Source organism: Vanessa cardui, chromosome 1 (assembly GCF_905220365.1).
Source record: "Vanessa cardui chromosome 1, ilVanCard2.1, whole genome shotgun sequence".
Taxonomy (NCBI): domain Eukaryota; kingdom Metazoa; phylum Arthropoda; class Insecta; order Lepidoptera; family Nymphalidae; genus Vanessa; species Vanessa cardui.
This window is the reverse complement of record NC_061123.1, coordinates 4,200,071-4,225,778: the sequence shown is the minus strand read 5'-3', so window position 1 is coordinate 4,225,778 and position 25,708 is coordinate 4,200,071. Positions and strand designations below refer to the sequence as shown.

At 29.7% G+C, this 25,708-nt stretch overlaps 2 protein-coding genes across 6 annotated transcripts in view; one reads left to right on the top strand and one right to left on the bottom strand.

Annotated features, from left to right (window-relative positions):
- Positions 1 to 24,565, top strand: part of LOC124543626 (monocarboxylate transporter 9-like) — a 29,334-nt gene extending 4,769 nt beyond the window's left edge. Inside the window, exons 2-8 of the mRNA XM_047121919.1 lie at positions 3,894 to 4,020; positions 12,132 to 12,554; positions 13,010 to 13,361; positions 13,844 to 13,991; positions 20,444 to 20,588; positions 21,700 to 21,891; positions 23,387 to 24,565. Coding sequence (XP_046977875.1) covers positions 3,894 to 4,020; positions 12,132 to 12,554; positions 13,010 to 13,361; positions 13,844 to 13,991; positions 20,444 to 20,588; positions 21,700 to 21,891; positions 23,387 to 23,523 — 1,524 coding nt within the window. The 3' untranslated portion in view covers positions 23,524 to 24,565. The remainder of the gene's footprint in view (positions 1 to 3,893; positions 4,021 to 12,131; positions 12,555 to 13,009; positions 13,362 to 13,843; positions 13,992 to 20,443; positions 20,589 to 21,699; positions 21,892 to 23,386) is intronic.
- LOC124539311 (solute carrier family 12 member 4) overlaps positions 1 to 25,708 on the bottom strand; it is a 448,925-nt gene that overhangs the window by 290,917 nt on the left and 132,300 nt on the right. The window lies entirely within an intron of this gene.

Here is a 25,708-nt window from a genome sequence, read left to right as displayed (position 1 = left end):
AAATACACACACTTAACAAAGGAACACTTTACAGAGGCTCGTTGTGTATCTCACCCACATCTCACTCACATTCGAAAAAAAAATATCACTATTCAAATACAGCACAGATTTTTTTTGTATATCAACGAGTGTGTTTAACAACAAGTAATGTCTTCATAACTTTAAAGCATTTCCTGCCTAAAATGTGTAAGGTGCTATTTATATAAAGAATAGGTGGTCTAGTGGTTAAAAGAATTCTGAGTTCAAATTCTGGCCATTTCCTGCGTTTAATTCGAATTTTTCACGCCCTGCTTACTGCAAAACCTACACGTTTATTGGTAAGACCACACAGTGTTATAAGGCAGTTGTCTTAGAAAAAATGAGTTAAAGCGCGTACACAATAGCCGAGTTTCGTCCATCACCTGCTAAGGCAAAGTAATTTGAACCATATGAACAGACTATTAATTATATGTATCAAAAAAAACCAATCTAATTTATTTAAGTCAAGTTTTATATTTTAGTTCACAAATTCTTTTTTTTTCTTAATTTATGAGCAATATCTTTCCTCTCGCTTCCTCGCTATTTGTAGGTTATTTTAAGGAAAGGGACGGATATGAGTATTACATATATGTAATTTTAGTGTAGTCCATAATGCTGATGTATTTAGCCATTTGAGTTACGTACCCTCAACGTGATAGCCGACAGGGTTGATAAGTTTTGTTATAGCCTGAGTGAGCTCACATTGATAATCATCAGGACTATATCCTATATAATGATTTGAACTGATTTGAAATATTGTTCTTTAACGTGCTATATTATCGAATTAGGATAACCACGTCCTGTAAGGATATGTATATAGTTTTGATAAATAAATAAACATATATTAACATAGCCTTACAATAAAGTCCCACCAAAGTATGGAAGTAAGGAGTTATGACCTTTTTACCGGTAGTTATAGTATGATAAGGTGCACTTGGCTTCTGATTTTAATTTAATTCATTTCAACTATGTTAATAAATATAGGTACGCATATACAAATATAATGGTATTTTTGAATGTGAAAGGAATTTTAAAAATACATATAGTTTTAATTGATTTCCGTAAATAATAATAAACAAGATGAGGATTTCAAAAATATGTTTTATACATAATGTACAAAACAATTTTTAAATTTAATCGACATTAAACCATACAGCGGTGTTTTTTCGTATTTCAAAAAACATATATATATTTTTACATTACATTCCGTAAACATTTATATTTTATACTTCATTTATTTACATACATATATATATAAATAACACCGACTTCTAGAACTGTCATTGCTTAATACCTTTCTCTAAAGCTATTCGCTCTGTAGTAACAAGTTTTAATATGTAATGTTTTAATTCCACTTGATTTAATTATAGTTATTATTAGCATGCGACTTCGTGGACGTTGGAATTTAAAAAAAGAGTTGTTGTTGTAGCCTTAGTTACTTCTGATTACATTAGTCTTCCAGTGAAAGTTCCGTCAGAATCGGTCCAGTCGATCCAGAGATTAGCTAGAACAAACAGACAGACAAAAGTTGAAAAAAATATTATTTTGGTATAAGTGCCGTGTATACATTCATACGTATTGAGTAAAAAAGGGCTATTTTAATATGACAAACAGACACTCTAATTTTGTTATGTGTATAGATTTGCAGTACGTATACGTACGACACACAAGTATGGTCACAGCTTTATAAGCATAGTTTGTTACGTCGTTATCGCCGGTTCTTTTCGTATAATCTTTTAGCGTAAGTGTGTTTAATCTCTTACTTATATTACCGAAACCTAAGTGCACAAAATAAATAAATAAACTGCATTTCACCCCCCAGGAAATGTAATAATAAATAGTTTATCGTTGGAATAAAAAAATCGTAAGTTTCTATTGCTTTTACGTTTTGGCTATATAATTACACAAATAAAATAAAAAAGGGTAGTCTAGTACAGCGCTTGTTAAAATATAATTCATAATTATATCATAAAAAGTTTTATTATTTTATTATTGGACTATAATTAATCAGCGTCAGAAAACTTAAAAAAGTCTTGACGTTAGAACGAAAATGATTTAATTTAATTACTGTTACGAGTTACAAGATACATAATTAGATTTTTATTATCTAGTTTCGGGAAATTATTTATATGTACATTTTGAATATATAGATATACTATATTTTATTATATTCAATTTTATAAAATACTACTTACACTCAAACCAGCCTTCATATCCCCCCCCCCTTGACGGGTAAATCAAACTAAGTTGTACCCTTCTCTGAGAGTCAAACTACCTTCATAATAAATTTTATCTAAATTGGTTTAGTGGTTTAAGCTCGAGGTAACACAGCGATATTTTTATTATTTTAATATTAGTATAGATAAAACAAAATTACCTACTAAAATTATAACCTACTGCTTTGCATTTAAGAGATATTTCATTAAAAGAATTGACATTTTGTTGTAAATTTTTTGAAAGTGAAACCGTATATGTTATAATTAAAAAAAGTAACAGCTAACACTTATTCATAACATTAAAGGTGGCAGATTTTTATAATAAAAAATTGCTTTTAAATTAGACGAATCGTTATCTAATATCGTGAAATAAGGATGTTATGGATCGAAAAAACTAGAACGTAAACAAAAAGCTTTCTATCTAACCTAAGCTAACGGTGTCAATGAAAACGCGTCTAAACGGAAACTTTTTGAATATGATTAAGATTAAGCCGTGATTACGGAAGTTTTTATTTAATTAGTTGCAAGAAAACAACTTATCCATTCAGTAAACAAAAATATTTTTTTCCGTTCCAACTTGTTTTTAATGACGATAAAAATTTATTACGATGACCTAAAATTTGAGTTTACGAAATTTATAACCAAACGCAGTAGATGGGGAAAAGCGCGTTGTTATGCATTCTGAGGCTTTTCTGTACGCATGACAATGTACAAGTGTAATTTAATAATGATCAATTAGGTATATAAGATGTGAATGCGCAATAAAGAAATAAATAACCACAGTTTTGCTCATTAAATATTAGTATTCGGATTTATGTAACTTGACAGTACACATGAAAGTTATAGTAGGACACAAATTAGATGTAGCATCTGAAAATGCAATGAAATGAAAATAAAACCGATTACTGCCGATTTACGCGACCAAATGAATGATGTATATCGAATTGAAATCAATATATCGAGCGATATATATTTTTTTATTGATATAATGTTATGAAAAGGCGATGTTACATATTATACAAACTCTATATGAGTGACAAATTAATCTAGGTCAGGTCAATTTATGATATTAAGTAATCATATTAATGTTATAATACTATTATTTTGAATATTATTGGTTATGTATTTTTTATGTGTGATATAAAATGAAAAATCAACGAACAATGAACGTTCTGTAAAATTACTAAAATAATGATCATAACACGAAGAAATAAGTAACATAATTATTATTATGTTAAGGCATTTTTTTTCAATTAAACACAATAATTAGTCAAAGATTAAAGAACTGTCTATGTTACTACTGAGCTGACATGGCCGAGATCTGAGATTATGAGATGAGGTGATGGAAAACGTCGTCAGGAAACCTTCATATATCTAACGATATTATTTCATGAATGTAAGCTTAAACTAGAAAATAATATACATATTTTGAAATGTTAAGAAAACGAACAAAAATATGTTCAAACTTTTAATTCTATCAATATGTATAATTCACTAGAATTCTTCTCATTGATTTTATAATCAAGATGACCTTGACTTTAGCGAATGACAATATTTGTAACTTATTACTGTGACTTTTATTTCTTTATAAATGACAACAGATTATAAAAAGAGATTATTTATGATTTTATAATTGACATTTAAAACTCATTGTTTCAGATCGCCGGTACAGCCCACCAACCGGTCTTTGGGTTTATATACAATGACTTTCTCGACGAGTTGGGCGTGGGCACCGGCGCCGTGACAGTGGTATACGGAGTGTTCCAAGTTACACTGGCTATTGCTGGTGAGTCTTACTTTTACTATAGCTGTGTAAATAAATAACAATTATGCAGTAATTGCGTGTAGGTTCCAAATATAAAATTCTAGAACAATTATAAATTTCTTAACGTAATGACAAAAAATCATACTTTTATTTATAGCTATTATAAGGAATAACTTGGACTATAACAAAAAAGTTATTGTTGTAGCTTATGTTACTCCTTACACCACCAATGAAAGTACTCTCAAAATCGGTCTAGCAGTTCCAGAGATTAGACGGAACATACAAACAAAAACAGACAGACAAAAATTGTAAAAAAATCACTATATTTGTTGGTATATGTACCGTGTACACATATACTGCATTTATTAAAAAGCTGTTATATTAATATTGCAAACAGACACTCCGATTTTATTATATTTATAGATTTTCTTAAAAATATTGCAGAGAAAGTCGGTGTATTAAAAAAAGGATGCAATCAACTTGACGCATAAACAGAAGCGTAATTTTGTGTCAATAGTGTTATTAATATATTAACATAAAATTAACGGCAACTTACAAAAAATACACAAATTACGGTTTACCTTGAAATTTTGTTCTAAAGCATATTTCAAATCATAAGTATTTCTTGGACTTTATCACAAAACGGTAACAAGACTGCAAAATCATACCGCGTTGTACTTTCACGATTTAAATCAAGTCAAATTTATACAAGATCATAATTAACGAATTTAAAATCTCGACTTGCACTATGATATAATTACGACTGCGACGTAACTTTCGCATTTCGGGTTAACCCTAAGAATAGTTTAGTAACCGAATAACGCGACCTGTAATGTATTTACGTCAGTACAAGTTGTAAGCTCATATTATCACGTTGGCTTTGTTATATTAATTGAGACACGTGCAGCGTTTCTAGCAGATAGTTAATGAAATGGTATTTCATTATCACTTTGGTTCTGTGAAATATTTATCTATGAAGTCAAAAATTTTACTCTTAACATCTACTTGATGGTAGGGATTTGTGCAAGCCCGTCTGGGTAGGTACCACCCACTCATCAGTTTTTCTACCGCCAAACAACAGTACTCAGTATTGTTGTTTTCCGGTTTGAAGGGTGAATGGGCCAATGTAACTACAGGAACAAGGGACATAACATCTTAGTTCCCAAGGTCGGTGGCACGTTGACGAAGTAAGGAAAAGTTAATGTTTCTTACAGCGTCATTGTCTATGGGTGATGGTGACCACTTACCATCAGTTGGCCCATATGCTCGTCCGCTTACACTATAAAAATAAAAATAAAGATGATGTAAAGTTTTATAGAATTTGCATTGTCACTGACAATCTAAGTTTGATCTTTCATTGGTACAAAAAATGGATCTATAATGCAATATTATTTTCAAAATAACTATATAAAATACATATTTTTAATTGCTTATGTTTCGTTTTTTTTTACAATAAAAAATAAAAATAATCACCTGACAATGTAATAAGGAAATATGTGTATCAATTTTTAATTTTCAAACCTAAAGAATGGTTACTTATGGCGGCTTGTTTAATATGAACTTTATTTTCTGGTATTATTTTCTTTTGTAAAATATACGCAGGATGAAATAAGGGATTGGGATACTTCGTTTTTTTACGACATGTTTTTATATGATTTATATTTTAGTTACAGATACAACTATAAATTAATTAAACATTATTCAAAAATTGCATTTGTTGTTGTTGTTGTTGTTGCATTTATAATTATACTTTTCAAATATCGATAATTTCATATAACGACTTACGAGCACTTATTTTTCATAAATATTAACATTATTAACATGACACTATTTTTTTTTAATTGAAATAAACAAAAAGGTACCAAATATTCTGCTTCGTGTAAACTTTAAAATTGAAATCTATCTTGAGTCAAGTATAGTAAATAATTAATTGACAAGACCTTGGTACTCTTACTTATAATATTCGTGATTTTAAAGAAGTTATACTTTGTAAATTATTATCGCTTTCAGACATGGCGTCCTGTAATGCCTGGTTAAGGCACTCATTATGTCATTACTTGTACTCATAATATTTATCCTGCTGTCAACTAATTATTTTAACCGCGGAGAACTGTAACAGAACTTGCTGCTATGTTATTATTTTAATTTAAAACAATTATAATATAAATATAAATTAAAATGTCACTTGTTACCAAGCTCTCTACATTCCTATTTATTTATATGTTATTGTTAATAATTGTGATGTATATAATTACTTTTTTTTAATTGACGTGTACCTGCTTTTAGCTGTAAAGTATTCTGCACTGCACTACTTATTAAATATTCAAGACCATTTTGTTAATTAGTGTCATTTATTATTTCGGTTGTTTATTATTGAGCGAGGATTTTTTAGTCCAATTTATATCTTATGAAAATTAATCTTGATATGATTTGCAAAGTGTTGTTTCTGTGTTTTAATGGTTTGTTTTATTTTAAATAATCAAAACAAAACTCAATAGAAACACATTAACAAAATATTGTTAGTTAAATAATTTATTTTGAGTTTCTTGGATACATAATAATACGCACTACTATCACTGCGAAAATTATAATAATAGATATACCTGCTTTATAACGAGAACTGAAAAAAAAACAAGGTATTCTTTTTCCAATTTAATTATTTATTAAAATACTTAAGTAAAGTAGCCCCTAGACATTTAAAAAAAAATAAAGTATTTATTACTCTCTTTGAAACTTCTACATAATTACCAATCACACTTTGCATTATTTAATCAATTTAATTACATACATTACACAACAGTACATTTGTATATAGTCTGTGGTCAGTTGCTATTACCATATTATCAATTAGATAATAATTATACTGATTAGTTGGTTAAAAAATTATGCTTAATTGAATTACGGAGGTATTATCGTTCGTTTCTATCTATCGGTCTAATGTAAATAAGTGACAATCCTTATTCTAGAATCCACGTTTTTTTTATTATTTATTTATTTAATTTGACATGTTGATTGAAAAGTGCAACTATTTATATTTAAAGTGAGTATTTCCACCTTGATCACATAAAAAGTGACAAGCGGAGACCCAACTTTTCACAACAGATATGGTCCATAAACACAGCAACATTTAAAAAAAAATTAGATTTCCCAAATATATTTTAATGAACATGCAAAAATCTGTCAATTTAAGCACCTGTTGAATAGTTCGTAAAATCGTGACTGCGATGGATTTGACCTCATCCAATTAGACCGTCACTCCTCAATACGAAAATCGTACCGCCTAGTTCAGTTCAGCCCGTTTGTATGATTAAACTTCAGGCTAACGACTGAGGTTAACACAAAAAAGGTGCGATACATCGAGATAAAAAAACATAGATTGATAAAATAAATTTGTCTTTCTGATAATTGGAATAATATGTAGCAACGAAGTAAATAGTATACGTGTATACGTGTGGGGGTAGAGTGAGTAAAGAGGGAGTAGGAGACCGTTATGCCGTTTCACGTCACGGCATGCGTGAAAATCGTATCTACTCCTTAGACCTGTCGATAATTCGATTTAAAAATAAAAATAATTAATAAATAATATAAAATAAATATAGTATGTACTTCGTTCAGTAAATATACATACGAGTATCTCCTTACCTTATCGATATTGCTTATTCGCATCACTGATCCCCAGTATTGCCAATTTTTACGATTCACGTGTTGTGGGAATATTTCGATATTCTAGCGTCTCGTGAACCGTATCACGTAATAACCGATGCCTAAACATCGCAATTTTCAGTCCATGTTCTCGGTGAAATACCTTTTATATAGAGCAACATGGAATAATCAAATAAAATGTAAGTACATAAACTAAAACCCGACTACTGAAAAACTACTTTTACACTATGAAAAAAGAAAATGTTATATTTATAAACTTTTTCATATTGTTCGTTAATCGAAAAAATAAGTGATAAATTTAATACATATGTATTAATAGTGACGTATAGAGGAAAATCAAGTCACAGCTAAACAATGGGTGAGATATATCCCAAAACTTTCTAGTCAATGGAAAATAAGTTCTGGTGGAGTTTTATCATGTATATAAAGATTACCTTCTGCTACTTAGTGATGCTACTTACTAAGCAGTTGTTCCACCTCTAAACGAAGCTACTTAATGCCGGTATATTTGAAGGGTATCAGAGCCAAAATAATTACAGGTACAACCGACATACCTCCTTAGTGAGGTTAGGCCCGTTAGAAGTTAGGGTAAGGTGGTATATTGGAAAACTAAGGAATATTTCATATTTGTTACACATACTGTCAGATGTCAGTAATTTTTGACTTTACGGATAGTTAAATTCAAATCATTCATAAATAAAGCATATTATCCCACACAATATTGTACAGATAATAAAAAAAGCGTGGAGATAATACTCGTTGATTTACAGCCAGTGTATATACAAATTTAATGTTACTCAATTTAATGAACTGTACTGACATACATTTTGCAATTAAAATGGCAAAGAGTAACTACTGGCCGGTTTATTTCGATAAAATCTACTTTCCGAACCGTTGGATACATTTCATTTTGTACTGTAACATGACTCAAAATTTCTTTTACAACGTCAACTTGATAAAGAATATTTTAATTTAATTCGAAGGCACTGATGTCAGGACTGCTTATTACGAATAAAACATAATTTTGCCTCGCTTTTGTTTCTGTACATTGCTAACACAATTATGATAATATCGGTGCTGGATTACTCAGTAAATATATCATCTTGTCTAAAGTTAGTTAACTTTCCTCTTAGTCGAAGCCGAAAATCAGTTTAGTTACATTAAAAGTGTTAATGGAATTTCGGTGTCTATGTTGACACTGTCGGAAGATCGCAAAAACAGATTGAAAGTCCACTGAAGTTAGCAACAGGTAGAGCTATAAACATTTTTTGCATCGCTTTTATATCGAACATTTGATCTCCATACATCATAACATTTTATCTGTACCTTCCACACTAAATTATCAATAAATAAATGTTATGAATTTAAAAAAAAAAAACGAATTGTCTTTAATGTAATCAAATTAAACATAGTTTCCTAATAGTTTAACTGATAAAAGAAATGTATCTTTTGTCGAACAATTAATAAATTTATCTTGTAAATTAATTAAAAAAAAGTCTATCTCGCATATACAACGAATATTTAAATTTAAATAAATGCGCTTTATAAGATATTACACTATTATAAGTTAATTAACATTTCTCAATTTCAAAATGTTATATTGATAAAAATCTGAGTCAACAAGAAAAATGCAAAGTAAAAAATACAACCCAGTAATTATACCGAATTTCAATATTGTCGCTATAATTGCAACCAGTGGCAGAACACCTTTCCAATCGTCAAACATACCTTATTTAACTAGAGACTTAAGATGAGACTCAATCTTCTGAGATAAATAATTATCTCAACGCTGTTATGAAACATTTATTTCTTAGTTTCGTAAATGCTCTGACATAATTAATACGATTTATATATCACAGCCAATAATGTGAATATACTTTATCTACATTCGTATTAAAAACTCTTTTTAATATAAACTCTTTTTTGCCTTTTTTTTAAATAAGTTCGTATTAAACTTCCGAGTGTGAAAGAGTTTTTACATCTGAAGTCAGTCTTAGTAGCTGAATCAGATCAGGTTCTCTGTCACCTTGTAAGCCATACTAAAAAAGATAGCATGTTAAGATCTTGTTCATAGAATAGTTTTTGTATGGAATCATTATAATTACATATTATTTAATAAATGTGTATTATTTTTTTTGCGTTGTATTAACGAACTCGTCTTTTTTATTATTTTGTTCGAAATTTGAATACGAAACGATTGTCATGTTTAAAAAAAAAATATATACAAACTATTTTACAAAATAAAATAAATGTAAAACTGTAATTGATACTTATAATCGTCACTCTAAATCACACATAAGATTGATTAGTCGATTAATTTCTAACATTAAGCCTAAAATAGAATTATCTCGAATTAAAGATACATTTAAATCAATGATTCGAAATTAAGGAGTATTTTTTATATAAAATAATTATATAGAATTAACGTATCAAATAGCACAAGCTTTTTACATGAATATTTATTAGTATTTATTTATGTAGCCACCTATATTTCTTCGTGTAAAATATCCCAAAAAAACAAATGCTTAATGTTTCCGCGAACGGAGTGTTCTGTACACTATTATTTAAAAATTATCATAAAACCGAAAACGAGGCTGTATAATGTTATACCTTTGTCTTTTTTTTTAAATAAATTTAAAAAAGATATTTTTGACCAATCTAATTTATATTATTTAATATATTGGTAACAAAAGAGTCGAGAAAACGTTATAGAACATTGGACGTGATGTTAAATAATAATTTATTAATTTATTTAAGTATCATATTATATTATTAACAAGATTTGAATGATAATAACTGTCAGTGTATAAAACTGTGGTAGAGTTATTAACGCAAAATATCGAATAAATTACTTATTCTCTAATTTTATGGAGATTGTAAAGGCAATCTTACTAACAATTTCATACATAAAACTAATTAATACTATTACTTAAGTTAACACTGTAAATACGCGTATTTCATAACATCGAATTGATAACGCATTTCCATTAGAGATTTACTTATTTAAAATAAAATAAGGAACCCTAAAACGATAAGATTATAAGGAAATTGGGATTAAGATTGAATAAATTGTCCAAACAAGTTCTATAAATGCAAAGAAAAAACAAGTTAGATTATATCAAGATAATCTTGTCGGAATTCGGATTGCACACCTTTATTTGTAAAACAGGTAATATACATATATATATATTTATATATGTTAAGGATACCATTTAAATTATATATCACTATTGAAATAATCATCTTGCTAAATGAAATTAATTAAACAACTGGTTTTGAAAAAAACTATCGGCATGTTGTTAATTTTCACGTGGACAAAAGCTGATCGCTGGATGAATACTTGCGTCCGGGCTATTCAACGTGATTAAGTGTATTACTATTACAAAACTTCGATGTAAAAAATAAAAAAAAAAAACTTAACATAGGGTACAAAAAGTAGTTGAAAGGCTTGTGTAAAGAAAAAGTTCGACAATTATGTACGGACGTCTTAAGGCATAGCTTGGACTAAGCAGGAAGGATGTATTTTTTTACTTCCAAACACTGAAAATCTAAAACAAATTATGACAAAATGATGATTGATGAATAAGATTTCAGAGATTTGCTAGAAGCAAGTAACATATTAGTTTCCAAGATTAGTGGCGCATTGGTGATGTAAGAACTGACTCTTCTTGAGCATGTCTATGGGCGGTGGTGAGAACTTATCGTCAGGTTGCCTTGCCTACAATATTAATAAAAAAGTTACTAATGAGTTTCTATTTCCGGTTTTATTGATAGATTTAACTTATGTGAATCTAACGTGCGTAACACAGTAAGTGAGATTTCATGTATTGATATGACAAATTACAATTTATAGCTACCACAGTTTTTAATTGAATTTGTTATTTTAATTGATAATGTAAAAATGTTTTTACTAACATTATTATTACTTTTATCGTAATATATTAACACTGTAGGAGCTTTACACTTAATCATTGTCAAATTAAGCAGAACCATCGATTCGTAGCCGATTGGAATGAAATATTAACTTCATAATAGTTAACAATAAAAAATATATAAATCATTTTACATCAGTATCTTAATTTTTCTTTACGTATATTTCTATAAAATTACGTTCTCTGTGTTAGCACGTGTAACTTGTAGGTTGATAATGATATGGATGGAAGCATTTTTGAGAATTCCTAAAACGTTTGAACCTTCTTAGAACCGGATTCGGTCGAAGGTTGATGATAGAGAATCAAAAAAAGACCTTCAATCGGATCTATCTCGTCATTTATTCACGGTGCTCACATTATTACATTAATAAAAATTTAAAATAAATTATAATTTACCCATCGAAACAACGATATGATTTATTATCCTGGCATTTAATGCAAACAAAAAGCTTTTAATCGAAAAAAATCTAGATCACATAATTAAATAAAATGTTGCAATATTAAAAAATTAACGATGTATAATTTCGTTTGTTTCAGGTTTTTCATCGAATATCGTCCTCAAGAAACTATCACTGAGGCAAGTCGGACTTATCGGAGCGTTTATTTACACATTAGCCTCATTCCTAGCCATATTTGTGTCATCTACAACACAATTAATTGTAACAAATGGGTTCCTTCAAGGTCTAGGAATGGGTCTACTAATTCCAGTATCCTATACTAGTTTCAATAGTTACTTTACAAGGAAAAAAGTGCTTTATTTAAGTTTATGTAAGGCTTCAATTGGATTGATAACGATGGTGTATCCATTGTTTATAAAGTTTACGATAACGGAGTACGGATTCCGAGGGACATTGGCTATCCTCTGTGCAATCTCCGCTCACAGCATATTTGGTGCTCTAGTCATGCAACCTGTGCAATGGCATATGGTGAAAAGAATGAAGTCGTGCGAAAAAATTGTCCGTAAGTATATACACGTTATATTATTATATATGCACTATATGTCAAATTTGTGACTAGTCTGGCTCGTAGTTGGTTAGGTTTAAGCCCTGAGTTTCATCTTTATTAACATAAGAAATAATTCCATTAGATGCTTAAATATATGTAAATATGAACTACTTAGTATTATAACTAACCAGTGATTATTATTCGAACATTGGTACCAGTTAGTCACAAAAAGCACATGAAGCCGTTGGTCCAGTAGATTGCCATCCTATCGAATGATAAAATGAGAGTGAATGGATAAAGAAGGCATCTGTGTTTTCATACGCACACATATGCACTACCGTGACAGCAATCACCCCCATTAATTTAGAGGCATGAAGCATAAAAAGCTATTATAGAAAAATATTTTTATTTTTTTAAATAACCTTATAATTATGAGTAAAAGGTGTCTACAACTAAGTTTAATTTTGCAGTTATTCCTCCAACACCGGCTTCTGAAGATAACGATAGCAAATTCGATTTCTTAAAAGCCAACAATATCACAAGACAGGACACAAAATCTGTGCAAAATATATATACGAAATCTTATGAAGATAGTCAAAAGGAATCTGGATTATTATTTATTCCAAAGTTAACAGATTCGAGAAGGCTCAGCATACCTGTAGTTCTGATCCCGAGCGACGCAAGAACAGACAGCAAATTCAACTCCAGCGATAACGTATACTTAGAGAACCTGTTTAAAGCCGCTTCGGTATCCAGTCTGGGCAACTTCGGTAACATTGTCGTGGAACCAATGCCGATCATTAAGAACAAGGAAGGCAAGTGGTGAGTTTGACTTATTAACTTAACAATTTAACCTATCCCAGAATATAAATGTATGTGTGGGTAGATACCACTTATGACTTACTTGAACAAGATCACAATAACACTTTTTTATCTGTGTTTGTGTGAATTGTTAGTATATTCAATAAAAGCATAAGATACATATGTCTTAGATACCATGATGTGCAGCGAGTTGACAGTACAAAGAATAGGTTATGTTTCTTGGAGTGCTTTATGTGAAATTGTTTTGAATGTTCTAAATTTAAAAAACAATCTTGCAATGCGAAATTTTGTCAAACCTCTTTGGAGATCTATAGTTTCTATTTTTGATTACGTTTATAATCTGTACCTTTTCTTTTTTAATCCAATGCCTAACCTTGTAACCTCCTACATTTTTTTCTGTCTAATATCTTGAGTTTCCTTAGCTTCATCGAACTACTAATGTATTTGTAATGTGTTTAAATTTGTAAAATTCTCTTTTTTAGGCAAACAATTGCAGAATACTTGGATTTAACGCTTTTAAAAGACTTGGTTTATGACAACATCATACTAGGGATGTCGATGACATTCTTTGCGGATTTAACGTTTTTCACACTTGAACCACTTTTCCTTGACAAGAATAACCTCAGTAAGGTAAATTTTGATCTTATTCTATTAATTACAAAAAACCCTCTGTTTCGTCCTTATTCAGCTATACCTATATTTTAAAAAGTAACAACTGCATTCCTTCTTATAAATACTGACATATCTTTCGCCATCTATTCTAGATCTTTTAGATCTTCTTTTTCCAAACCTAGAATAATATTAAATTGTAAGGCTTCTAATATTTATTTGGAATTGGAAATTTTTTATCATTAAGAAGGTTACATTAGCACTGCTTATATGAATTATTTTAAAATGATTTTCACTTAATTTTCAACGATGTAGAAACCTTAAATGTAAATCAATCTATCTGATATTATGCTAACTGCCTATTCTGCTTAAACCGTTGAACCGATTTCGATGAAATTTGGTACGGAGATAGTTTGAGCCCTGGGAAAAGGCATCGGTGTTATGATTAAACTAGGATGTGAGAGTTTCTGCGCTGTAGGTAAAGCTTAGGGTAAATCTGCAAGTTTAGTTAGTAGTTTATAATTAAAGAATTTTCAGTTAATTAAAACCGCAGCGCAGAGCTAGAGCTATTAATTTAATATCATATTAAAGATCACATTGCTTTATTGATTTTAATTTTAATTATGATTTTTAATTTAGTAATCCATACAGTACGTGTAACGTTATGACGTATATCGAATAACGGGTTCAAATTAAAATAATAGTTACCTTGAATTCGAGTATCAAATACTCTGTAGTCAAGAAGCGTATGCTCGTTGACCTATTACACAATATTATATAATATCAAGAATATCGAACGTTTTCAACGAACATTTATTATATCATAATTATAAAATCAGTCAAGCCTATTAAATATGCCGGGAAATAAATATATGTTTAATTATAAAACGCGAACTAAAGTTTAAACTTCACTCATCGGTAATTTAAAGCAAATTCGCTACAGAAAATAAAAAATAAATAAAAAGTGTTGAACTTGCTAGATCTTCGCTTCGCTCGTCAAGTTTTTAAATGTCTAATTAAAAAGTGCATGATTAATTTACATTCCAAACTTTAATGGACTCCGACCGGCCATTCGAACGTGATTGTAAATACACACACACACACATAGATAAAATTAACACATATATAAATATCTAAACACTAACATAAGTCCTTATTACTACATATAATAAAACAAAGTTCCCCAGCCGCTTCGGTCTGTCCGTATGTTCGAGATAGACTACAAAAGTACTTAACACAGTTTCATGCGGTTTTCACTAATGGACAGAGGAATTCATAAAGATGGTTTAGGTATATAATTATTAAGGTTTTTGTGTAAATGAGTTGAAATATAACGACGATTGTTAAACGTCTTGGAAAAAGCAACATAAAATATATATATATAATGTAAAAATATAGGTTTATGTACTAAGCCGGGACGGGCCGCTATTAATATATATAGCTTAGCCAGCTTTATAGTCAATACAAATATAGTTATATAATAAATATAACGACCAGAATAGCGTCTTAACTCTGAGTATATACTTGGTACTAATACATTAAGATGTACGGGGACCACTGCGTGCGGTAAACCGCAGCGTATTTTTCTTACCCGGGTTCAACATCTAGTAAAATATACAAAATAACTCGGCCAAATTGAAAAGTGTGCGTACCCATATACCACAATATTGAAGTAGATAGGTATCTAAAACTAGCTGTTTCATATGTCATCGATTATATCAAGACCTTTCTCAATAAATTGGCTACCTAAAGCATTTTTTAATAAGATCGATTAGTGCATAAAAACCAACGTACATATCAGGTTAAATATTAGCATTTTTTTGCAAGTTGATAATATTGCGTGATAAATAAATTGAGTTTAATGACTATCATCAAATTTCACAGGTATTGTATTAAGACATAAAAATACTTCAAATCTTATACAGTCATATTATTCTGCCTTCTATAATTCTAGACCCAAACCCAATTTCCACGAGATAATAAAATAATCACTAATATCTAGAATGACATTCGATTATTAATATTAATCTAAAAAATGACTACAAATAATACGACGAATTTAAAATTCCTTGCTTTTAATTCGGATTCTATTTTTAAATTTATCGTATTATATTAGTTAATTTGAATAAGAGTAAGATAAAACGACATTCTACCTGTTATAAGCTATGTGGATCTGTGACATAATTATTAAATTTATGTTAATAGACCATCTATGTGAATCTCTTTTATTAATGGATAATCTGTTGGATTACATAAATTATATCATAAAGACATATAAACGCATTTTATAACAGCTTAAAAAATACTTTGTTTTTTATTTTAATGTGTATAATGAATATATTATAATTCGTGCTAGCGACCCTCTCCGTCTTCGGACGGCTGCAATACTGATACTAAATATACTACAAAATTTGTTCAAAATTATCAGTGTTTCTTTACTATATTGACCATATATTATATACAAAAACCATCCTCTCAAATCACTCTATCTATAAAAAAAAAATGCATCAAAATCTGTTGTGTAGTTTTAAAGATTTAAGCATACAAATGGACATAGGGACAGACAAAGCGACTTTGTTTTACACTGTGCACTATATAACATACCTCATTGAAACACGAAACTAAGCTATAAAATTAAAACACATATATTATAAAATCATTTTTCCTGACTTTGTAAGCATCTGCTAATACAGTTTTTTATTACTTCAATTTTAAGAGAAGGCAGGAGGTGGTGTAAACTTTGCATAACTCCACGAAGTTAGAACGGAGTTATCTCTCTTTAAACTTTTGAAAAAAAAACTCAAAGATTAAGTGAAAGATTCAGCAAAGATTTAATTTTCATATTGGACGTATAACTACGCAACAGCTCATCAACATCAGTTAGTTAAAAATGTAAGACATTAATTGACCTTAGGTAATTAAAAAATCAATTTAACCGGTAATTAATTCCAACGAATTATATTATCAATTCCATTATAAAACAGTTAACGGTTAATTTAAGCATCACGCGAAATCTACTGATAACTATATTAGAAAATTGTGCAATACGTGCAGACCCGATGAATAGGAAATAAATCCTTATCACTTAGTATAAAACAAAGTCGCTTTCTCTGTCCCTATATTCGTATGTATGGTTAAATCTTTAAAACTACGCAACGGATTTTGATGCGGTTTGTTTTAATATATAGAGTGATTCGAGATGAAGGTTTTTGTATATAATACATGAACAATATAGTAAAGTAAAGTAGTAGTTTTAGAAGTTTGTAATTGCAAGTATGCGAAGGCGGGGCTGGACGTTAATAAGTGATAAATTAAAATATGAGTTATAGTTAGGTAACTACGGTCAGTTCTAAGACGATAATTACATAATATTATGTAATCAGAATGCAATAATTTTCGGATGCCACAAAAACCTGCTGAGATCATTTCGCCGGTTCTTATCAGGGCTGGATATTTTCACTTCCGAACACGAGGTAGTGTTTGATTTGATAGTCAATAAGTAAGTGTAATGCTTCTGTATTGAAAACGGATTTCGATTTCATTTGATGCAATTAATATTTCTTTAATTAATTGTATTATAAAAAAATGCTATAACTATATAATATAATAAAAACTGCTTCTGGTCTGTTATCATTCAGTTACGAACACTGAGTATTCGGACGTAATGTAATTTTACATTGTGGTAGCTTAGGAACACCATCTGTACTTATTTGATCCTAATTATTATGGAATATCCGAAAATAAACGGATACGAACAGACTGACGGGTAAAAATTTAAAGTTGAGTATTTCATAATAAAGTTGACGTATATAATTTATTATAATTTAAACTCAAAATTATTTACATATTATGCATGTCGAGTTAGATTTTAATGACAGCGTATCTAGTTTTTTACATATGCGATAAAGTAGATTATCTAAAAGTAGATGCATAACTTTAAACCAGAAAAAACCGGATTTACGACTTCTTTGGACTTGACCTAGCGTAAAAATAGACAAATTTATATGTTTATAAAAATATTTCGTGCGTTTTACAGACAATTCAAATCGAAAATAAATTAGACTTAAGACTTTTTTTATGATAAGATATTACATGATTACTAATAGAAACAAAGAATTACTAAATAATCCAAAAAAATGTGCCGATTAGAGTCTAATTAAGAAACAAAGTCGAAACAGGTCGTAGATTTACTTATGGCTAATTTAAAACCTTTTAAAATCTTAGTAGACGAGATTTTATTATAATGTAGCATGACTGGCCAATTTTGATACTTTTTATACAAATATTGAAATATACATATTTAATATTAATTTGTATTATAATGGCTATAATAATACGAATATATATACATTACAGTGAATGAGCATGGTGAGTAACGCTTCATGCATTTTTTAAACAAAGCTCGCTTTTGTTCAGAAAAGCGATATTTACAGACGGTAAATTTTACATTTTAACTGTACATATCATTTGAAGGCCGAAAAGCAAAAGCACCAATGTTATAACATTGAGACTGTACCTTTACACTGGCGATATGTAGATTTGTTTATATGTTACACGTACTTGAGTTGTTTTTATTTTTGACTAAGGTTATATGGTAGAAATGATTAAATTATTAAGGCTTTTACATCATATATTTTCGTGTTATACAAGTTATCCTTGAATTCAATTCATATTTGATCTAAAAATAGGACTTTCAAAAGTGATATTTTGCAGTGAGTCATGTCATAGATGCATTTAGTTCAAGTACGAAATCTATTATTATAAACACAGGCACACGTAAAATTTATTTAAATCTACTCCAGCTTAATAATAACGAAATAAGTGCTAGAGGACACGTTATTATTATTCAAAATATTACTATATTTTAAGGGGTGAGCTTTCGATATTTAAATGTTTTATTTTTATTTTTGTAACTTGATGTATTGAAAATGATTTTCGATTATTGATAATATATACCGATACTAACAAAGTGTATGATAACCACAAGAAAACTCTGAACGGCTCATATTCAGCAACATTAAAACCACTTATTATTAAGTGACACTTTTGATAGTATTTTTATATAATATTTATTTTATTAATTTAATTTAAATCAAACCATGAAAATCGATTTATTTTAATTGCATCACACTGAGTTATCACAATATTTTTTTTATTTTGTCCATGTGACAAAATCAGACCAAATGTCACTGTCAAAATCCACTTTCGAAAATATCGATTATCTCCTTTAATTCATTTCAATTTTCGAATTCAATTATCGAGGCGATAATGCAAATAACCTTCGAAATTTTGAATTATCTGAATCTTGGTATCAGACATTATTCCTTCTTTACTTAATACTTGAACGTTAATTTAATCATTATGACTTTTGATTTGATTTAAACGTATACAGTTACGGTGACAAATGATACAAACCACAACGCGGTCAACACACTCTCGCATACAAATAGGCTTTGATTTCAAGATAGAGGGGTATTGTAATGTGGTATTTATATTACAAAAACATATTAGAAATATGAACAAACTGAAGTAATTTCTTAATAACATACATATAGATTTGTGTAACAAATTTTATGTATATGACATGAAATAAATTAATCAGTAGCACAGGCTTCTTTCTTAAATAAGATAGTTAATAATTATGTAGGTTAGCAACGTTGCCTGTTCAGTCCCTTCTGAATAAATAAGAAATGGCTGTTAAATATAGGGCCAGCAGAGATTAGACTTTATTCTATAATCAACTAACATCTTTCATTTTCGTTTGGACTTAAATAAGATAAGTTCTGCACTGCTGATGAAGACCTTACTTTTTCAAATTTTGGAATACATTATTTTCACGAAATTACTCTTATGGTTTATTTGTGGCAGAATTTCAGTTTACAAACACATTACATGACGATTTATTTATGACGTTGTCGTTTATCGATGAAAATATGATCATAAGAAAAATTATAAACCTTAATTAAGCACATGACATCTCAGTTGAGTAAGACCCATATCTACTAGAACTATAAGGGAATCCTCCCTTATAGTTCTAGTAGATATGGGTCAAAATTCAAGAATTATTCAACTTGGTAGATGATCATTTAGTGATCGCGTAACCCACACGTCAACACTTAAATACTCAATAAAGTATCCATAGTGCTTTGCACATAAATTACCCATGGCAGTCTGATATAGTCTTGGGACAAACGAGGTATCAAATCCGCTCCTGGAGAATAGTTCTGAAGCCACTATCTTTAATTAATTAATGTTGCTATTATATTTATGCCTTCAATTCATATTCTTAACTCATCTAAAGTTTACAATTTATTCAGTCCGTATTCCCTACCGTTTCTTTTGGTAAGAAACTGCAGCCGAAACAAGCTCAACAGAATGACTGACGCGAGCATTTGCCGCTTCTCTTATTTTCGTTTATAAACGTTCAGTTGTCTGTTGCTTTTCTGGGATTCATTTTTCAAGTCTGTTCTCAGGCCGAAATAGCGAACATCATAGCGGTTGGAGGCGCAACGGATATGACGGCGAGATTATTGCTCGGTATTTCGGGACAATTCTTTAAGCTGAACAGCCGCTATATGTTTTATGCGGGCGCTTTATTCGCCGCATTATTCAGATTAGGTAAGTTTTAATTTACTTTCATATTGTTGACATTTAAATTTAAATATAGAATAGAATGTCTTTGAATTGACCAAATAATGTTTTTGTAATGTAATACTATGAAATTAAAAAAAATAAATAATATGAAACCAAAACCAAACCAAATAATAAGGAATAAAATATAAGCTATGAGAAAAGGAGTTATATAAACAAAGGAAGGGTGGTTTTTGCAAAGGACTTTTTAACAATAACGATTCAATTATTTCCTTGTATTTGAATTCCACACATTTCAAGTTGACGCAGGAATGTATTATGTGGTTTCTCATTTATCTTCCTTTCGAGTTGTTCGATATATTTCTACAATATAAGTGAAATATAATAAATCCATAAAAATATGCCAACTCAAACATTCCAACGATTAGTATTAAAATATTCAAGGCTTCAATTTGTTTATGTAAGGAATTATATGCAGTAAACTAAAATAAAAAAAACTAGATGGTTTTCTTTGAGAATTTTGAATAGTTATGATAAACATATCATTATAATAAATTGAATTATAATAGTCTTTACCTTTGCATTATTGGATACTATTAGCAACTTTTAAATATAAATATAAAAAAGGCACTAAAGAACTCCAAAGTAAATTTAAAAATCGATGACCGATGATTTGTATACAATTTTATTGATTAGAAGAAAATACTTTTATAATATTATTTTATATTTTCTTGACAATTGTGACATGCATAAAACATATATGTTACTCGTTTTCATTTTGGCCCTATATTTTGTATAGTCGGACTTTAAGTACTGTTTCGTCAGTCTAATGACTTGATATAAGGCCTAAAGATCACGAGGGTTCAAACCCTTCGTCAGGCTAACAAAAAATAATAAGTTTTTAGTAAAAAAATCTCAGTAACAACGCGGAGTCTGAAGCATGGAAGTAAATACACACCCATGCCTCGGAAAGTACGTAAACCTGTCTGTCTGTCTTGCGATCGAAACCTTACCGATCGTGTGTCGTAGTCATATGCACACACACACATATAGGAACTATTATATGACGTTCTTGACATTGGACGGTGTGTCCTTTATACGAAACGTATGCGTAATTACAATATTTTTTATTTTTCAGTTTTCATACAGTTCACCACATACCTTCCAATGCTGATACTGACGGGAATACTTGGTGCTCTCCGGTCTCTAGTACACATAGCGCAGCCTATAGTGATGGCTGAACACGTTCCTATAGAACAATACCCACCAGCGTATGGCCTTTATATGCTCTTAGCCGGTGGCATCAGCTTGAGCGTGGGACCGATGATAGGTAAGCTATAATATCAGTTTGGCTAAATTTTCCTCTCTATGTAAGGTTGGAGTTAATGGTAGAGTTAGCTAATATTAAACAAAATATATGTGAATTATAATTAAAAGCCGATGGTCAAGTGGCTAGCGCGCGTACATCTTACCCGATGATTGCGGGTTCAAACCCAGGCGAGCACTATTGAATTTCCATGTACACAATTTGTGCTTCTAATCTCGAATTCGTCAGTGAAGGAAAATATTATGAGGAAACCCACATCTGTCTAATTTTAACGAACTTCTGTCACATGACATCACATCACATGAATCTATCAATCCGCATAGAGCAGCGTGGTGGAATATGCTGATGTGAAATTTACAGGCCGTTACTGTTATATTTATGGGATTTATATAGATATAATTGATGATCGTCAAAAAAATATTAATATCAGATAGACTGTAATTAACGTAATGATCGCTTACACGGTACCGAATAACTAAAATGAAATTTTATTTAATATATATTAATATTTAAATGTATGAAGGAAGTTTACAGTTCCGCGAAAAAAGTCGTAACTTCGCAGCCACGTGCAAATAATTAAAGTCTAATGAATAATTAATTTACCTTATCAGTCGAACTATTTAGGTATCTTGTAAAGTTTATAATATTCATGAGATGGGAACTTATTACTGTTTTATAAATTGAAATGCTAATAAAGTAATACCGTTTTTTTGTTGTTCAAATAACATTCTAAAAATTGCTTTACAAACAGAAGCAAAACGGGGCAGTAGCTTACACTTATCAAAATTATGATAAAAGTTTTATAAACGCGGAGCATTTGAGTGAAACTTCGCAAGGAGCGTAGAGAAAGTTGTAAGACTTTGAACCAACTTCTCGATTAATATTAAAGAGCTCGGTAAACACACTTTCTTGTTCGACGAAAATATAAGCTGAATTTGGAACTGGAATATTTCCTTTAACGACTTGTTGAATATTGTTATAGTACGACACAACTTAGATGTAGCATCAGCAAAATTCGTAGAACCGATCACATCCAAATTTATCAATATTCATTTCTTATGTGAATATGATCTTTACACAAACGTAATACGTTTGTAATATCATATGACCTAATATATTCGTCCATTCGACACGTCGATTTACATGCACTTGCTTTCTCAGGTTGAACTGACGCGAAAATCTGTAGCGACGAATAGCGTCGAATGGCGCGATAGGGAGGTTTTTGTATTGGTTATATAAACCTGCAGTAATCGGTTTTATTGAATTTGCCGATGCTATATCTAAGTTGTGTCGCACTATACCTGCATTGATTCTTTTCCTTTGAAAACAACGAGATCGAGTCAATAATGAAGTCAACGCGACGTTTTTTGTAATAACAAAGTTTGGACGTCAAATACATCAATAATCTGTTTATCGTTTCGCGAATTTGTCAAAAGACTCTGTAAATCTTTTTCGTGTATTTTTGTTTTCAAGTGATGACTCTGCCGTTTTTTTACAGGCTTTATTCGTGACTACACGGGAAGTTATGTTATTGCTTTCGTCATGCTAGCTGTTTGCAACTTTTGTTGTGTCATTCCATGGACAATTGAGGGCATCATTATGTTTGTGAAACGCAGAAGGAGTCGAAACACATGATTAAAGTGATCTAAAAATGATATTTTTAAAAAGACTTTCAGTTGAAAGCTGTTTATACCCACACGTCAGTGTCGATTTAAACGTTTTACTTTAAAATATATTGTGATTGTTAAAACAAACATTATAACGCAAGTACCCAAAGAACCTACAAACTCAATTTTACTATATTGTTAACTATTCATTAAAAAATCCATCTATCCAAATATGTTGATACAATAACGGTATTAACGGAAAAAAAAAGGAATGTAAAATATTATAATCTATTGCAAATATCAATTTATTTATACATTGAAAATAACAAAAATGTTTTTACTCTGAATAATCAAAAATAACATATGTATTCTACTTTAAATGTAAAAGTATTATGAAATAGAATATTGTATGAAAATTTAAATGAAAGCGCCTGATTATTTTAAATAGCAATCTTGCATGTATACGTATAAACAAAAGCAATGCATAAGTGGAACAGGAGTTTGTGATATAAATGCTGTGCACCATTTGAAATACTAAAGTTATGTGTTCAGCTACGTTAAGACTCTTATTGTGTTCGTAATAGGCTATTATAATAGTACTAAGAAATTAGTTTATGTTATATTTTATTTTTATATGTACGTCGTACGGATATATACTAAATATATACTTAAGAAAATATATAAACCGAGTTATATTGTCTAGTAATATGTGCCATTAATTTGTATAAATAGATATACTTGTTAAAACTTGCTATTTCCAATATTCTTATATTACATATTTACCAAAAAAAAGTATTTTACATTAACATATCAGCTTATAATACTCAATGTTATAAAGATTATCAACTCTAATAAATGTGTATGTTATATTATGTTTATAAATAGATACTACTGCAAAGAAGGTATTAATTAAGGGATCCAAATTTTATTATTTTTATTTAAATTGATCCCGCAATTAATAACTTTAGTAATAAAAATAACCATGTTAATTTAAAATCTTATACTGTAAAGAAAATAAGTACGTACAATATCAAAAAGATCTCTGGATATTAAACAATAAAACTGTTGGAAATAAATATGGTACTTTTTTACACACAACTTTCTTTTAAGCTTTCCTGATTTTTATATTGACGACACACTTTGGTGTGCTTAAAACTATCTGTCCAACGGTAACTGTATCTGCATTAACAAGCATTGTATATGAATGCAAGGAGATAATTTATGTAATGTACTCATTAACCGTTTATTAACCCTTACTCCTTTACGTGTACCCCATTATTGTGTACCATCACGTACCTTGAATACATCGGGCATTTAACATGGGCCAAAATACATATATGTTAATTTACTACACATACAGGATTTTCTACTCTTCTCCAAAAACAATTTAAAGCAATTTGATGTGATATACATATGTATCCTCGGAATTTGTTTTTATTAGATTTTTTTCCTTGAGCTATCTATCATAAGTTTTGTTTTATTCTACTGTAATATTATGAAATACAGTACTAAGGGAACCTTCGGCTTACTTTTGCAAAATATTATTTTAATTTTTTTTTTTTAGATATTCGATGCACGAATTACAATGTAACGCCTCAATCACATAATAAATTAGCAAGAACTTCCATCTGATTACGTATAGGTATAATGTTTGAATGTTTGTCTATTTGCAACATATTTTTCGAGTATACTCAATAAAACCAATGCAATAAAAAAAGCCAGTCCGGTTGGTTGTGCTTCATAATAAAAAATATTATTATTCTGAACTATTATTCAATAACTACGCAAAGATGTCTTACATCAATTAGGATCTGTCTTAATTGTTTAAAGCCAAGCTGATCTAGATATTTGATAATTGATATGTAGCGGCACATTTAGGTTATTAATCTACTTAATTGATTCGATGAAATGATTAACAATTCAATAATTGATTTATTTGATGGTAAGCTTGGTGCTAATCCGTCTGGGTGGGTAGTACTATACACTTATGAGATACATATCTACCGACCACAGGACTTAATATTGTTATTTGGTTTAGTATTGTTGAAGGTTAGTGTCGTATTAGTGTTTTAAAGAATGAATATTTCTTATACTACATTTTTTTTACGGTAGAGCCATCAGGTGACCTATTTATCCTAATGAACGCACGTCCGTATTTAACTTCATTATATTGTTGACATACTTAAACAAATCTATTCTTATATCGACCTTTT